This window comes from Dendrobates tinctorius, unplaced genomic scaffold (assembly GCF_039654945.1).
Source record: "Dendrobates tinctorius isolate UK_male_01 unplaced genomic scaffold, ASM3965494v1 ptg000155l, whole genome shotgun sequence".
NCBI classification, from domain to species: Eukaryota; Metazoa; Chordata; class Amphibia; order Anura; family Dendrobatidae; genus Dendrobates; species Dendrobates tinctorius.
In genome coordinates, this window is record NW_027361822.1 from 19,549,830 (window position 1) to 19,566,549 (window position 16,720).

Below are 16,720 nucleotides of genomic sequence, written 5' to 3' on the forward strand. Positions count from 1 at the left end.
ACAGGGCACAGGAATAATGCAGTAAATAAGACAAGTGACATGAAACAGAACTATCAATGTGTGACAGGGAGAAAACAGGTCTGGCAGTAAATATTGGAGCAGTTAATACATCGAAAAGAAGTGAGAAAGTCCTGATTGAGGTCTGGTCTAATGTTGAGATGGTCCCAAATGGTTCTGAGGAGAACATTCATTAATTGAAGTAAAAAGACGTAAATCCATGTGAGGTTCCTGTAGCTGTTGGAGAGGACAGGGAGCTTCTGACAATGATACTTCTTAGATTTGGGAGCTTCCTAAAACACAGAAGTGGGAAGCGGTCTGGAAATGTAGATTTTTATAGAGTTGAGAAGGTTCCAATATTTACAGCCACAACTGTTATCTCCCCATTCCACATTAATAGTTTTGCTTCATGTCACTTGTCTTATTTACTGCATTATTCCTGTGTCCTGTTGTGTATAAATATGGGACTATTCCGATTTTGAGTTATACTGAGAACCGTGAAGAGACCTGAGTGGTCTCGAAAGTTGCTATTTGGTGCCATCTTGTCAGTTACACATTAAAAGGTATCAACCACTAACGACTCTCAAATTTTCTCTCTAGTAACAACTTTTTAGCTACTAGAAAACATTTACCAATGAAAATGGAGCCTCCCTTGTTTGAATTTTTCTGTATTCTTAGCATTGAAATGATGTTTGGGAGTATATCATTTTATTACATTGTGAGAATTTTTTTTCTCACATTCTAGACATGAAAATGGTTTATTTTTTGTGTGCGTTTTCTTATGTGTAGAAAGATGTTGCTTTTGCTTAAAACACTTTCCACATTCTGTGCATAAGAATGGCTTCTCCCCTGTGTGAATTCTGTGATGGGTAACAAGATCTGACTTCTTTTGAAAACATTTCCAACATTCTGAACATGAAAATGGCTTCTCCCCTGTGTGAATTCTGTGATGTGCAACAAGATCTGACTTCTTTTTAAAACATTTCCAACATTCTGAACATGAAAATGGCTTCTCCCCTGTGTGAATTTTTTGATGGTCAACAAGATTTGCTTTAAAACAAAAACATTTCCCACATTCTGTACATGAAAATGGCTTCTCCCCAGTGTGAATTCTCTCATGTCCAATAAGTTTCGATTGACAGCTAAAACATGCTCCACATTCTGAGCATGAGAACAGCTTCTTCTCTTTGCGATTTATTTCATGTTTAATATTCTGTGATTTCTTTACTAAAAATTTCCGACTTTCTGAATATAACAATTCCTGGGCTTCTGTGTGAATTTTCTCATGTTCAATAAGCTTTGATTTATCTATATAACATTTTCCACATTTTGAACAAGCAAATGGAATCTTCCCATTGTGAGAGCTTTCATGTTCAACATCCATTTTGCTATTTTTAATTATCTTAACCGTTTGTAATAAATCAGAAAATGGGACATGCTGAAACTGATTAGAGGATAGATCTACGCTGTGAATGGCTGATTGAATATTTGTGATACTGCTATGCTCTTCATATATATTTTCTGTGATACCATAAACAGCTCCTTTAAAATATGAAGCCATCTCTGGTTCCTTTGAGCTTCTCATACAGTCACCTAGAAAAAATTAAAAAAAAATTATTTTTATATAATAGAATCCTAATATTTCTGTATAAACATTTCCATTCCAATTGCAGGGCTGGTAGCAATATTCAAATTCTATGAAAGGTGAAAAAAAAATGTTTAGTTGATGTCAGATAGCGTTAGTAATAACTTTTATATTAAGCATGGAACCACAACTTTACATTTCTTTAAAGCTATGGCAAGTACAATAATAATAATACAGCTTTGAATAGACTAGAAATCTTAAAATTTTGAAATCTCACATAATACCGATGCAATATGTATATAAAAATGTATGGAAGTTGCGAGGGTTAATATATTTCTTGGACATCATATGACCGAGTGATATTACCTCTTAGAAAGGTAACAGGCTTAGTAGCATTATTAATGCATGTACATTTATGAGCTCTACATAACTTTTAGGACTAGAGTCTTACTGACACAACACAAGACCTACATGTGACACGGGGTGCATTAAGACTGGGGTGCAAAGTCTGCTGAACCCCGTTGTTTTCACCCTGCAGTCTAAATTTTGCAAGGAGTTATGACATTTTCTTCCTAAAGATCCGAAGTTTGAGTTCCCCAAAATATATAGAAAGTGCGATATTGTGTAAAATGACTATTTATATGATTCAAACTCCAATTATAGCTGTTATACCAATTATCTTCAGTTAATTCTCCAGGACATGGTGTATTGAAGTTATTGTTAGGAATCTGCTTGGTTAACTGTTTATCACTGTGACGGGAGTATTCTCCAGAGCAAGGAGGGACAGCAGGCCTGGGAATAATCCAACAGATTTATTGACCAAAAAACAGGAACAACACGAAGGTAATTTGCAGAGTCCCAAAATAAGTCCACAGGAAACTGATTCGGGGGCACCTCCCGACAATCCTTGTGCCAGATCACAAAACCATAGTCCTTTAAGAGTCCCAGAAATCCACCACGATCACACAGAGGCCGAAGCTTCCTCAGACAGCCTCGTCCTTCTCTTTTAGCATCCAACTCACATCTGATCTTAAAGCAAGAATGTATTGTCAGGGCTCCTGGGATCAGTCCATCTGAAGGGGGGTAGGGGTCACACCTACTATTCAATGGTTTGGTCCATCAGAAGATTCTAGAAATGTAAGGGCTCCACTGAGTCTACAGGATGTGTATTGTAGGTTATCTTCTGCTTAGGAAAACAATAGCCAAAGTTCCACTAGCTGTTGACACAAGCCTAAATTAGATTATGGTCCAGGTACATCACAAGACATTGCAAAGTATTGGGGGAAGAAGACATGGTTAATTTACAGCAAATACAACCAGAGGAAAGTTACATGACATATTATACAAAATACAGGACAGGGCAAAACTACAAATCATGACAATCCCTTCCCCTCCCAATTTGTGTACGTACTAGGGACCTCTACAGGTCACTGGTTAAGTACACACAGGCATGGCTGACAGGACTCAGGGCTCCTCCTGCCTGGACAGTCCATCTGCATTTTGGTGTTGGCTGCCTCTTCTATACTGTATGGTAAAGTTATAGGGCTGCAGAGCCAGGCTCCATCGTAGTAAGCGTCCATTGTCCCCAGAGACTCTGTTCAGCCAGGTGAGGGGATTGTGATCAGTAACCACAGTGAATTCTCGTCCATACAGATACGGCCTTAGTTTCCTAAGGGCCCACACTACAGCCAGACATTCTTTTTCAACAGTTGCATAGGCCACTTCTCGGTCCAGCAGTTTCCGGCTGAGGTAGGCAATGGGGTGCTCGTCCCCAGCTGCATTCACCTGGCTGAGGACAGCTCCCAGTCCATAAGCAGAGGCGTCCGTCTGCACAATGAATCTCCTCTTGTAGTCTGGAGCAGCCAGAACAGGGTCACAGACCAGAGCGTCCTTCAGCTGGTTAAAAGCCTCATCACAGGCTGGAGTCCAGATCACCAGCCGGGGCATCGTTTTCTTGGTCAGGTCGGTAAGAGGCTTGGCCACAGTGCTGAAATGAGAAACAAATTTTCGGTAATAACTGGCAGTGCCCAAAAAAGCCATAACTTGTTTCTTAGTTTGGGGTACAGGCCAGTCTCTAATAGCCTGGATTTTGGCAGGTTCGGGACGGAGCTTCCCTCCTCCTACTCTATGCCCTAGGTACTGGACTTCACCCATCCCCAATTGGCATTTATCTGGTCGAATGGTTAGGCCTGCTGCAAGAAGCAGGTCAAGAATAACGGCTACTTGGTTCAGATGTTCCTCCCACGTCTGGCTGAAGATGGCGATATCATCCAAATAGGCACAAGCAAAGTCACCACATCCCCGGAGGATCTGGTCCATAATTCTCTGGAAGGTGGCCGGGGCATTCTTCATTCCAAAGGGCATATTTAGGAATTCATACAGACCAAAGGGGGTTATAAAAGCGGACCGTTCTCTCCCCTCCTCCGTCAGAGGGATTTGCCAGTATCCCTTACTGAGATCAAAGATAGTGACATATCGGGATCCAGCCAGTCGGTCTAGAAGTTCGTCAATACGAGGCATTGGGTAAGGATCACTGACGGTATGGTCGTTTAGTCGTCGATAGTCCACACAAAATCGAGTACTCCCATCCTTCTTGGGTACTAACACCACAGGAGAGGCCCAAGGGCTATGGGAGGCCTGGATTACCCCAAGCTGTAGCATCTCCTCCAGTTCATGCTGCATGGTGTTTCGAACTGATTCAGGTACCCGGTAAGGAGCCTGTTGTATGGGACGGATGCCCTGAGTGTCCACATGATGTTGGGTGACGGTGGTTCGACCTGGTTGGGATGAGAAAGCAGCACGTCTCTGTTGAAGCACTCCCAGCATCTGTTTTTTCTGTAAGGAATCCAGGTGATCTCCCAGAGGAACCTGTTCCACAGTGGATGGGGCTCTCGCTGCTTCCACGAGATCAGGTAGGGAGTCCTCATCCTCTTGACCGTCCTCTGAAGCTAGCCGACAGCTTGCTATCATTGGAAGGGTCCGGTCATGGTACTCCTTAATCATATTCACATGGACAGTCTTTTGTCTTAGCCCCTGATCATCTAAAGCAAGAAGGTAATTGGTGTCATTCAGTTTTCTGAGAACCCGGAAGGGACCCTCCCATGTTGTCTGCAGTTTATTCTGCCAATGGGGAACAATCATTAAGACCTGTTGTCCTTCTACAAACTCCCGGTAGTGTGCTTTACGGTCATACCATGTCTTCTGTCTGGTTTGAGCCATCCGCACATGACTCTGGGCAAAACTAGCAAGTTGGGCCAGGGTTTCTCGCAGCTTTAGGACATAAGGGACAACAGGGGCCCCTGTATCTTCAACTTGCCCCTCCCAGTATTCCTTGAGCAGGGTTAAGGGTCCTCGGACCTTTCTTCCATAGAGTAGTTCAAAGGGGGAGAACCCAGTGGACTCCTGGGGAACTTCCCGATAGGCAAACAAGAGATGGGGTAGGTACTTCTCCCAGTTTGAATCTCTGTCAGTGAAGACCCTCAGCATATTCTTCAGAGTGCCATTAAATCGTTCACAAAGTCCATTTGTTTGGGGATGATACGGGGTCGTGCGGATCGCTCGTACTCCACAGGTGCGCCACAGACACTGGACCAGCTCTGACATGAACTGGGAGCCTTGGTCCGACAAGATCTCACTGGGAAATCCTACTCTGGTGAAAATGGTAACCAGGGCCTCGGCCACCTTGGCTGCAGAAATACTTGACAAGGCCACCGCTTCTGGATATCGGGTGGCATAGTCCACAACAGTGAGAATGTACTGCTTTCCAGATTTACTTGGTTTAGCCAGAGGTCCAATGATATCAACAGCTACTCTTTGAAAGGGTTCTTCTATTATAGGGAGCGGTTGCAGGGGTGCCTTTGGGTGATCTCCGGGTCGCCCTCTACGCTGACATATGTCGCAAGTTCGGCAGAAATGCGCCACTGCTTGGGAAATCCCAGGCCAATAGAAAGATTGAGTCAATCACCTCTCGGTGCGGATTTTGCCTTGATGGCCAGCAGTAGGAATATCATGAGCAAGGTGTAATAGGGGAATTCTGTATTTCTGAGGAACAATCAGCTGTTTGCTATAAGTCCAGGGCTTATCTAGGGAGTCGGCATTGGTAACCCGATACAGAAGTCCATTTTCTCTGATAATTCTTTCTCCATTCTCCTCTAGCTGCCCTATTTCAGCTCGAGCTCTAAAACTAGCTAGGGTGGGGTCAGTCTCCACTTCTTGTCTAAACTGAACTTTATCCCAGGTAACATTCATATTATCCCCACAAGAAGAATCACTCACCGGCTGTGACGGCGGTTCTGGTGGCCTCATTTCCATGGATGGGTTGTACACGTCCACATTTGCTGCTCTCTTGGCTTGACTTCGGGTTACCGCACCGACAAAGTGGCAATGAAGATTCCACACATCATTTCCTAGAAGAACGTCTGCAGGGAGGCCGCTCATCACACCGACCATGCATTGTTTGGCCCCAAAGCCATAATCCAGGGTCACACTCGCTCTTGGAATATATCTCTGGGTACCTCCAGCCAATTCAATGGCAATTCCTGGTCCCTTTTGAATTGCTTCTGGTTGAATTACTCGGGGATCGGCAATGGTGAGAAAAGCCCCAGTGTCACGGAAGCCAACAACTTTTTGACCATCCAGCACGACCTCCTGTAGATGTTTGTGCTGAAGATCAGAAGAACAGGTGGCTGGGGCTCACACCCCATAGACTCCTGGTAGGGAAGCCAGGATATCAGAGTCACTTGGCAAGTTATCAGGCACTGAATCCATCTCTTCTCCAGGTGAGGGGGTCTGTAGATAATGAACAGGCAAAGGCGGTCTGTAGGTGTTCTGCCTCCGTACACCTGGACATTGGAATTGCATATGCCCGGGCTGCCCACATCCATAGCATCTGCGCTCTGGGATTCTTCCTCCACGTCGTAGTCCCAAAGGTGGAGCAGGAGTAATGCGAGGCACAGTCACACGAAGGTCACATGAGTTGATGGTCTAGTGGGATGGTGAATATTGGAGGCAGAAGGACCAGGGGCCGCCAGCGTTGGGGGGCTGGTAGTGTTTTTCTCCCTGAGTAGTAATTTTTTCCACTGAGGCTTGATGGTGAGAGCCTCATCAGCTAGAGCTGCAGCTTCCTCCACTGTTGCTGGTCTCCTTTCACGCACCCATTCCCGTATCTCAGCGGGGCACTTAAAATAAAACTGCTCTTTTAGGATGACCTGCAGGAACGTTTCCCAGGTTATGGCCTCCTCTGCCTCCAGCCAGCGATGACATATATGTTTGAGTTTGTGAGCATACATCTTGAAGGACACTTCCTCATCACAGGCTAAAGTACGGAACTGAGTCCTGTAAGTGTCTGGGGTCACAGCATAATGTTCTAGAATAGTCTGTTTAATCTCCGCATACTCACAGTTCAACCGAGGGTCCATAGCTCTATAGGCTGCGGCAGCTCCACCCTCTAAGAGCCCCACAAGATGTCGGACGCGCTCCCTTTCCGGGACTTCCATTAATCGACACTGATGCTCAAAGTCCAGGAAGAAGCCCTCAATGTCACCGGAAGCCTCATTAAATGGCTTGAAGTCTTTGCGGGACACTCTGGGGAGTTCCCTCATGGGGGATGCTGTGGGTACAGTCTGTCTGGAGCTTCTCGCTGCCTCCAAAGTGATCTCCCTCTCCAGCATTGCCATCTCCTCCATCCTGCGCTGCCTCTCCTTGGCTGTGCGCATTACTTCCCTCTTATCTTCTATGGTAGCCTCTTCTCCCAGCAAGGCCATCTCCTCCTCGTACCACACAACCCACTGACTTTTTTGGGTATTTACCTCCGACTGCCGCCTTTCCTCTCTTTGCTGTGAGGATCCTTCCTCAGCATCATCTTGCAGGTGAACTGCTTCCAAAGCCTCAATCAGCTGCTCCTTGGAGAGTCCCTTGTAGCTGACTCCCAGTTCATGGGCCTTTGTTTGTAGGTTCACCGCAGTCCAGTTCTTGTACTCTGCGGTGCTGGTTCCAGATGTTGATGGGCCGTTGTCCTCCATTCCTTCTGCTCTGATCCCAGCGCTGCCAACCAGTTTGTGATGGGAGTATTCTCCAGAGCAAGGAGGGACAGCAGGCCTGGGAATAATCCAACAGATTTATTGACCAAAAAACAGGAACAACACGAAGGTAATTTGCAGAGTCCCAAAATAAGTCCACAGGAAACTGATTCGGGGGCACCTCCCGACAATCCTTGTGCCAGATCACAAAACCATAGTCCTTTAAGAGTCCCAGAAATCCACCACGATCACACAGAGGCCGAAGCTTCCTCAGACAGCCTCGTCCTTCTCTTTTAGCATCCAACTCACATCTGATCTTAAAGCAAGAATGTATTGTCAGGGCTCCTGGGATCAGTCCATCTGAAGGGGGGTAGGGGTCACACCTACTATTCAATGGTTTGGTCCATCAGAAGATTCTAGAAATGTAAGGGCTCCACTGAGTCTACAGGATGTGTATTGTAGGTTATCTTCTGCTTAGGAAAACAATAGCCAAAGTTCCACTAGCTGTTGACACAAGCCTAAATTAGATTATGGTCCAGGTACATCACAAGACATTGCAAAGTATTGGGGGAAGGAGACATGGTTAATTTACAGCAAATACAACCAGAGGAAAGTTACATGACATATTATACAAAATACAGGACAGGGCAAAACTACAAATCATGACAATCACCAATAAGCTTGAACACATTATACAACATTATCTAAAGGATTTTATCATATTGTATTTTATTCAAATTTTTGCTTAAGCTGTTAAAAACTTTTTTAAGTTGATAACCATCGAGAATAATGAAAAGAAACAGCTAAAGTGGGTACAGAAAGTGTTCAGACCCCTTTAAATTTTTCACTCTTTGTTTTATTGCAGCCATTTGGTAAATTCAAAAATTTCATTTTTTTTCTCACTAATGTACACTCTGCACCCCATCTTGACCGAAAAAATAGAATTAGACTTACCGGTAATTCGGTTTCTAGGAACCTTCCACGACAGCATAGGAGGTTGTCTCCACACCCTAATGGGGGACAGGAAGCACAAAGAGGTGAAAAGCTCCTCCCACCTCCTACTCGCCAGTGACTTATTACGAACACCATAGAGCTGGTTATCTTTAAGCTCCCAGGAATACTCCAAGGAACATAGGGAGTGAATTAGTGCTGTCGTGGAAGGTTCCTAGAAACCGAATTACCGGTAAGTCTAATTCTTTTTCTCCAGTCACCTTCCACGACAACATAGGAAGAATACCAACTAATACAGCACTAGGGGGACCACAGCCTGGAGTACTTTCTGGCCAAAGACTAGATCCGTATTGGACAATAAGTCCAAACTATAGTGTTTTGTGAAGGTATGTACGAAGACCACGTTGCAGCCCTGCAGATCTGCTCGGTGGAAGCGCCTGCTCTTTCTGCCCAGGAGACTGATGTGGATCTTACGGATTGGGCCTTGACCCTGGGCGGTCGTGTCATGTCCTTAGCCAGGTACACTTCGGACATGGCCTTATTGCTCCAACTCGAGATGGTGCTTTTTGCCATCTTCCTCCCTTTATTCCAACCCAATGGATGCACAAATTAATTTTGGTCAATTCTCCAAGAACTAGATTGTTATAGGTAGTATAGCCCTTTGGAGAATAGGTAGATAGTCCAGCAACTCCCCCCTTGAGGTACCCTGGGATATATGATGCTCCAACTTGTCCAGCCACCGGAAGAGGGCTCTGGCTATGCAGGTGGAGGCTATATTAGATTTTAACACAGAGGTGGACGTTTCCCAGGATTTCTTCAGCAGACTATTTTTCTATCCATTGGATCTTTTAGCTGCGAAGAATCCTCAAAGGGGAGTGCGGTCTTTTTCGCTACTCTAGCCACCTGAATGTCCACCTTAGGAACATCCCAAGTAGGGAAATCACTCTCCAAGGGAAACCTATGCTTCAACTCTGAGGGGGTGGAAAGATATTTTTCTAGAAGGTCCCATTCCTGAGCTCTCAGATGCAGGATGTTTTTATGTACTGGAAAGTCAATCTATTTCCCTGTTTTTAAGCCCCCAAACAATTTGTCCTGAATGGACTGTGGAACTGACTCCTCCTCCAACCCCATAGTAGTACATACAGCGCTCACCAGCTCTTCTATTTATACTCTGAGGAGAAAAAGTATTTTCTAGCCTCTGAAACTCTGGGGGATGTAGCGTCTTCCCATTTTTCAGAGGATGAGGAATAAGAGTATTCAGACTCAGAGTCAGAGTCCACCGCCTCAATTTTCCATTTTTTAGAGGTAGATTGCCCTTGAAAAGATGGTGGCGGTGGAGGAGGGGTAAAGGCGGCTAAGGAGGATCGAACCTCTTGCTTAACCAGGTTACAGATTTCCTCAATGAGAGAGGGCTGTTCTGCTCTGACCACCTTGTCCGTGCATGCTTGACAGAGATTCTCCCATAGCGAGGGAAGCTTCCTATTGCAGATAGAACATTTGGGAGGCTTTTTGGCAGGGGCATTATGGGCAGACTTGTCTCCCTAAAAGAGAGGGAGAGTAGTGTAAGTAGAGGGACCATCTATACTGCTCAGGACCCTAGCCTAGGACCCACCCCATATCCAACTTACAGGGGCAGCGCTGGGCTCTGCAGGCGCAGGGCAGGAAGCACCATCCATACTGAGGGGATCAGTCTTACCTGGAGATGTCTTCAGGCAGGTTTATATAGTCATAAACCCTGCCCCCAGCACGTTTGCACATTCCCCTACTCCTCCCCGGGTCGAGGAGCAGGCTTCCGTGTACTTCAGCTTGCTCAGCACACCGTTCGGCAGTCCAGGGCAACAGGAGGCCAGAACCAGAAGTGCATGCATTCCAGTGTGGAATGCAAGGCCCGGAAGTGACACGTACCCTTAATGATGTCACTTCCAGGGCGCCGAACACCACGATGGGGAAGAGGAAAGTCCGGAGAGCTCAGGGAGGCCTCTGGTCAGAGATCACCGGCCTGCTTTACCCTCATGTGGGGACGCAGGTGGGCCGGGAATGTCCCAAGGCCAACGCTGTCGAAGGGAGAAGAACAGAGGAGGAGGGCCGAACCCAAGACCACCACTGCCCGGCTAAATAGAAGGTATGCTGTAGTCACTGATCCCTCAGCATACAATGTAACCTCTCCATGCCCCATGGGGGACAGGAAAGACACTGGTGAATAGGAGATGGGAGGGGCTTTTAACCTCTTTGTGCTTCCTGTCCCCCATTAGGGTGTGGAGACAACCTCCTATGCTGTCGTGGAATGCGACTAGAGAAAAACAGAAATGTAGAATTTTTTGCAAATTTATTAAAAAAGTAAAAACTGAAATATCACATCGTCATAAGTATTCAGACCCTTTGCTCAAGTATTGAGTAGAATCACCCTTTTGAGCTAGTACAGCCATGAGTCGTCTTGGGAATGATGCAACAACTTTTTCACACCTGGATTTGGGTATCCTCTGCCATTCCTCCTTGCAGATCCTCTCCAGTTCGGTCAGGTTGGATGGTGAACATTGGTGGACAGCCATTTTCAGGTCTCTCCAGAGATGGTCAATTGGGTTTAGGTCAGGACTCTGGCTGGGCCAGTCAACAATGGTCACAGATTTATTCTGAAGCTACTCCTTTGTTATTTTAGTTGTGTGCTTAGGGTCATTGCCTTGTTGGAAGGTGAACCTTCGGCCAAGTCTGATGTCCAGAGCACTCTGGAAGAGGTTTTCATCCAGAATCTCTCTGTATTTGTCCGCATTCTTGTTTCCTTCAATTGCAACCAGTCGTCCTGTCCATGCAGCTGAAAAAAAACTCATAGGACAATTAGAGAAAAAGATCCATGCACAAAAAAAGCGCACACCCATGAGTAAAAATATGTATAGACCATGATACGTAAGTGTATAAACAATTTTTATTAGCAGACAAAACAAACCACAATAAAATTAATTAAAAACACATCACATAGGTCCCATAAAGCAGCAATATAGCACACCACAATATAATATCATATAATATAATATGGGTGAACCAAGAATTCCCATGACAAAGTAGTATATATATGAATCCTGAATATTTGCAGAAATAGTGCCAATCTGGGCATCCCCAGAAGGCAAAAAAAAGAGAGACAGAGCCCTGTATGAGATCAGAGTATTTGCATGAGATACCTGTAGAGATGGTGCCCCTATCAAAAGGGAGTACCCCCTAAAATGAAAATGACCTGCATAGAAAAAAGCACCAAGGTAAGGCTTTGGGCTAAAATAACCAGCAAGTCACCAACCAGCAGAGCACATGTCAGGGCGTCAGGGACAGCAAAATGGGACAGTGGTCACGGGACCAAAGGTGATGTGGGGAGCCCCATGCGTATCGCTGCTGACCGCACTTCTCCTGACGAAGCTGCGGTCAACAGCGATACGCGTGGGGCTCCCCACATCACCTTTGGTCCTGGGACCACTGTCCCATTTTGCTATCCCTGACGCCCTGACATGTGCTCTCCTGGTTGGTGACTTGCTGGCTATTTTAGCCCTAAGCCTTACCTTGGTGCTTTTTTCTATGCAGGTCATTTTCATTTTAGGGGGTACTCTCTTTTCTTTCATAGGGGCACCATCTCTACAGGTAACTCATGCAAATACTCTGATCTCATACAGGGCTCTGTCTCTCTTTTTTTGCCTTCTGGGGACACCCAGATTGGCACTATTTCTGCAAATATTCAGGATTCATATATATACTACTTTGTCATGGGAATTCTTGTTTCACTCATATTATATTATATTATATTGTGGTGTGCTATATTGCTGCTTTATGGGACCTATGTGATGTGTTTTGTCTTTTTAATTGATTTTATTGTGGTTTGTTTTGTCTATTAATAAAAATTGTTTATACACTTTCTTACTTTATCATAGTCTATACATATTTTTACTCATGGGTGTGCACTTTTTTGTGCAAGGATCTTTTTCTCTAATTGTCCTATGTTTCTCTTTCCGTGCATTATGCAGCATCCCTGTTTATTTAATCTCTGATGTTATATGCCCTTCAGCTGTGCCCCATATCTTGTGTCCTTCTAGAAAAAAAAACATAACATGATGCTGCCACCACCATGTTTCACTGTTGGGATTGTATTTGGCAGGTGATGAGCAGTGCCTGGTTTTCTCCACATATACCGCTTAGAATTATCACCAAAAAATTCTATATTCGTCTCATCAGACCAGAGAATCTTATTTCTCATAGTCTGGGAGTCCTTCATGTGTATTTTTAGCAAACTATGCGGGCTTTCATGTGTCTTGCAGGCTTCCGTCAAACCACGGTCATAAAGGCCTCAATTGGTGGAGGGCTGCAGTGATAGTTGACTTTGTGGAACTTTCTCCCATCTCCCTACTGCATCTGTGGAGCTTAGCCACAGTGATCTTGAGGTTCTTCTTTACCTCTCTCACCAAGGCTCTTCTCCCACGATTGCTCAGTTTGGCTGGACAGCCAGGTCTAGGAAGACTTCTGGTGGCCCTAAACATCTTCCATTTAAGGATTATGGAGGCAATTGTGCTCTTAGGAACCTTGAGTACAGCAGAAATTATTTTGTAAACTTGGCCAGATCTGTGCCTTGCCACAATTCTGTCTCTGAGCTTTCTGGCCAGTTCCTTTGACCTCATGACTCTCATTTGGTCTGACATGCACTGTGAGCTGTGAGGTCTTATATAGACAGGTGTGTGTCTTTACAAATCAAGTCCTATCAGTTTAATTAACCCCTTACCTACAATTGACGTAATATTCCGTCCATGTGACCATGGACCTAATTACCATGGACGGAATATTACGTCATCACAATCAGCGGCGCCCACGTGGTGAGCGCCGCTGATCGCAGCCGAGTGTCTGCTAATTATCATAGCTGACACCCGGCACAATGTGTCAGGGGCGGTCACGGACCTCCCCCGACACGTTAACCCCTTGCACACCACGATCAAACACGATCGCGGTGTACCGGGGTTAAAGGGAAGCATCGGCAGGGAGGGGGCTCCCTCCGTGCTTCCCTGAGCCCCCCACGGCAGCGCAATGTGCAGTGCTGCTGCGGGGGGCGCCTTTCCTGCAGGTCCCCGGATCCAATATGGCGACGGGGACCTCCGGGGGCCTGCAGGAAGCTGGCTTCCTCAGTGCCTGCAAAGCGCAGGCATGAGGAAGCCTGTGCAGTGCCTGTGACAGATCGCTGATCTTTCACAGTGATCTGTGATGTGACACATCAGCGATCTGTCACAGGACAGTTATGTCCCCCCTGGGACATTGTAATAAAGTAAAAAAAAAATAAAAAAAAAAGTGTAAAAATAATTTTAAAAAAATCGCTAAATAAATTAAAAAAAAAAAAAAAAATATTCCCCAATAAATTCATTTTTTGGAAATGAAAAAAAAACAAACAATAAAAGTACACATATTTGGTATCGCCGCGTCCGTAACGACCCGCCCTATAAAACTGTCCCAATAATTAACCCCTTAAGCGAACTCCTTAAAAAATAAAAATAAAAAACGAAGCAAAAAATAATGATTTATTATCATACCGCCGAACAAAAAGTGCAATAACGCGCGATCAAAAAGATGCATATAAATATCCATGGTACCGCTGAAAACGTCATCTTGTCCTGCAAAAAACGAGCCACCATACAGCATCATCAGCGAAAAAATAAAAAAGTTATAGCTCGCAGAATAAAGCGATGCAAAAATAATTATTTTTTTATATAAAATTGTTTTCATTGCATAAAAGCGCCAAAACATAGAAAAACGACCTAAATGAGGTATCGCTGTAACCGTACTGACCCGAAGAATAAAACCGCCTTATAAATTTTACCGCACCCGGAACGGCGTAAACGCACTCCCCCAAAAGAAATTCATGAAACGCTGGTTTTTGTAAATTCTGCGTCCCAAGGCCTTGTTCAATTTACCACCAGGAACGAGATTGATAGCGCAACCATAGGAGCGATGTGGTGGTAAAACCTCAGCCTCTTTTTCGAAAAACACGTCCTTAAAATCCTTTAGTACTCCGGAATACCCTTCAGATTAACGGACAACACCGTTACAGTAGAAAGACAACCTTTAGAACAATTAGGCCCCCATTTTACAATATCCCAAGATTCCCAGTCAATAACACAATTATGTAACCATAACCAGGGGAATCCCAACAGCAGTCCCGCTGGAATTTAGTCCAGAACATAACATGAGATGTGTTCTTGATGCAAGGAACCCACCTTGAGGAGGAACTCCTCTGAGACAAATTTAACTATGTTCTTAACCAGCGGAGTCTTATCAATAACAATGAAATGAATTGTTGTTTCAAGCCAAACTGTCCCTATCTGACACTTAGACACCACCAAGTGTGAATTAATAAAGTTCATGGATGACCCACAGTCCATGAAAGCTGAAGTGGGTGTGAAACTATCCCCATAACAAAGTTCCACCTCCAGCAACATTTTTTGACATGAGGAAAAAGGTACCTGAGAGTCTGGGTGACCTCGATGATCACCCAGACTTGGCAGCTTGTCAGTTGGTGGGCGAGAGGGTCAGTCCTATTTCCAATGTCCGGGATCTCCACAGTAAAAACACAATCTCCCCCCTCATCTTCCCCTCCTCTTCTTCTCCTTTAGGTTGGTGGCCCCCACCTCCATAGGTATAGGGTGCCACATTGGAATTCGCCGGACGTTAAGGAGTCTCTTGTTGAATTACACATCTCTCCCGCAACCTCCGATCTATACGGATGGCCTGAGTCATAGCTTCCTCCAAGGACCTGGGTGGCGGATGGAGAGCCAGAGCACCCTTAAGATGATCCGACAGTCCTCTCCTGAACTGACAACAAAGTGTAGAGTTGTTCCATATAACTTCGGTGGCCTCCGCCTGAACTCAGAGCAATACCATTCGGCGGTGAGTTTACATCGGAAGAGACCCATGATGGTGTCCTCTGCCACCCTCACCTGGTCTGTTTCGTCAAAAATCAGTCCTAAGGCCTCAAAGAACCTATCCACAGACACACGTTCAGGGGCAGTAGCGGGTAACGAAAAAGCCCAAGTCTGGGGACCCTCCCGGAGTAACTAAATAATATTCCCCATCCATTGACTATCGTCCACAGAGGATCGGGGTCTCAGGGAGAAAAGCAACTTACAACTCTCCCTGAATGTACGTAACTTCTCCTTCTCTCCGGAAAAAGTATCTGGGAGCCTGACGGTAGGTTCAGGAGCGTGGAACAAGACATCTATGGGGTCAGAGTAGCTACAGGCAGCTTGGGAAACAGAACCCTGAACATAACTAACAGTCTCAGAGAGCTCCTTTTGAAGCTGATTATGAGAAGTGGTCAGGGCTCTATGTTCAACAGACGAATCCTGCATCATTTGAGTCAAATCAGACATCTGATCCACAAGAGTACAAAGCAGATCCGGATCCATAGAGAGAGAGGAAAGAAAAAAAAATGTATGGTCAGTTATAATGTCACGCAGATGCTATGCAGGTAGATGCAAGCTCCACTAGATGGCAATAGAGTGGAGGGAGGATGGCATTGCACACAGCAAAAGCAGACCTGCAGTGCAGTAGCGAGGCTGCCACCAGGTGGCAGCAGAATAGAAAAACAAGCCGAGTTGATAATAGTCTGTAGCGTAGTATCAAAGGAATAAACAAGCACAGAGTCAGAAGCAAGCCAAAAGAGTCAGTACCAGTCAGGAGCAGATATGCCAAAGAAAAGAGACAAACAGCAGGTCAGGGTCCAAGCTGAGTCAGATACCAGGGAGTCCTAAACATGAAATGGAAACACTGAGTCGGGACAGGGAGTGGGGGACAAACAGAAACGGGCAAAGTCAGGAACAGCAGGAGGACAAATCAGGGTACTACCAGAGTCAGATACTCACACTGTAGGCAGAAAATATAACTGACATGGCCTGCAAGACGCAGCAGGAAGAAATAGCAAACCTGAACCCAAAATAAGGCCAGGCAAAGTTAAAGGGAACCTGTCACCCCCCAGGGCGTTTTTAAGTAAAGAGCCACCTTCAGCAGCATTAAGGCTGCATTCTGTGAAGGTGGCTCTTCTTTTTCTGACCCCCAGTAACGCCGAAATAGTAACTTTTATAAATAGGTCCTCATACCTGTAATGCGTCCCATAGGAATGGTGAGTCCCCCTAAAGCAGCCGACTCCCCGCCGTCAATC

General features: G+C 45.3%; 1 protein-coding gene across 1 annotated transcript in view; it reads right to left on the reverse strand.

Moving 5' to 3' along the window:
* Positions 1-529: 529 nt before the first annotated feature.
* The window catches only part of LOC141051095 (oocyte zinc finger protein XlCOF7.1-like), a 55,608-nt gene continuing 39,417 nt past the window's right edge, over positions 530-16,720 (reverse strand). Inside the window, exon 7 of the mRNA XM_073547964.1 lies at positions 530-1,590. Coding sequence (XP_073404065.1) covers positions 701-1,590 — 890 coding nt within the window. The 3' untranslated portion in view covers positions 530-700. The remainder of the gene's footprint in view (positions 1,591-16,720) is intronic.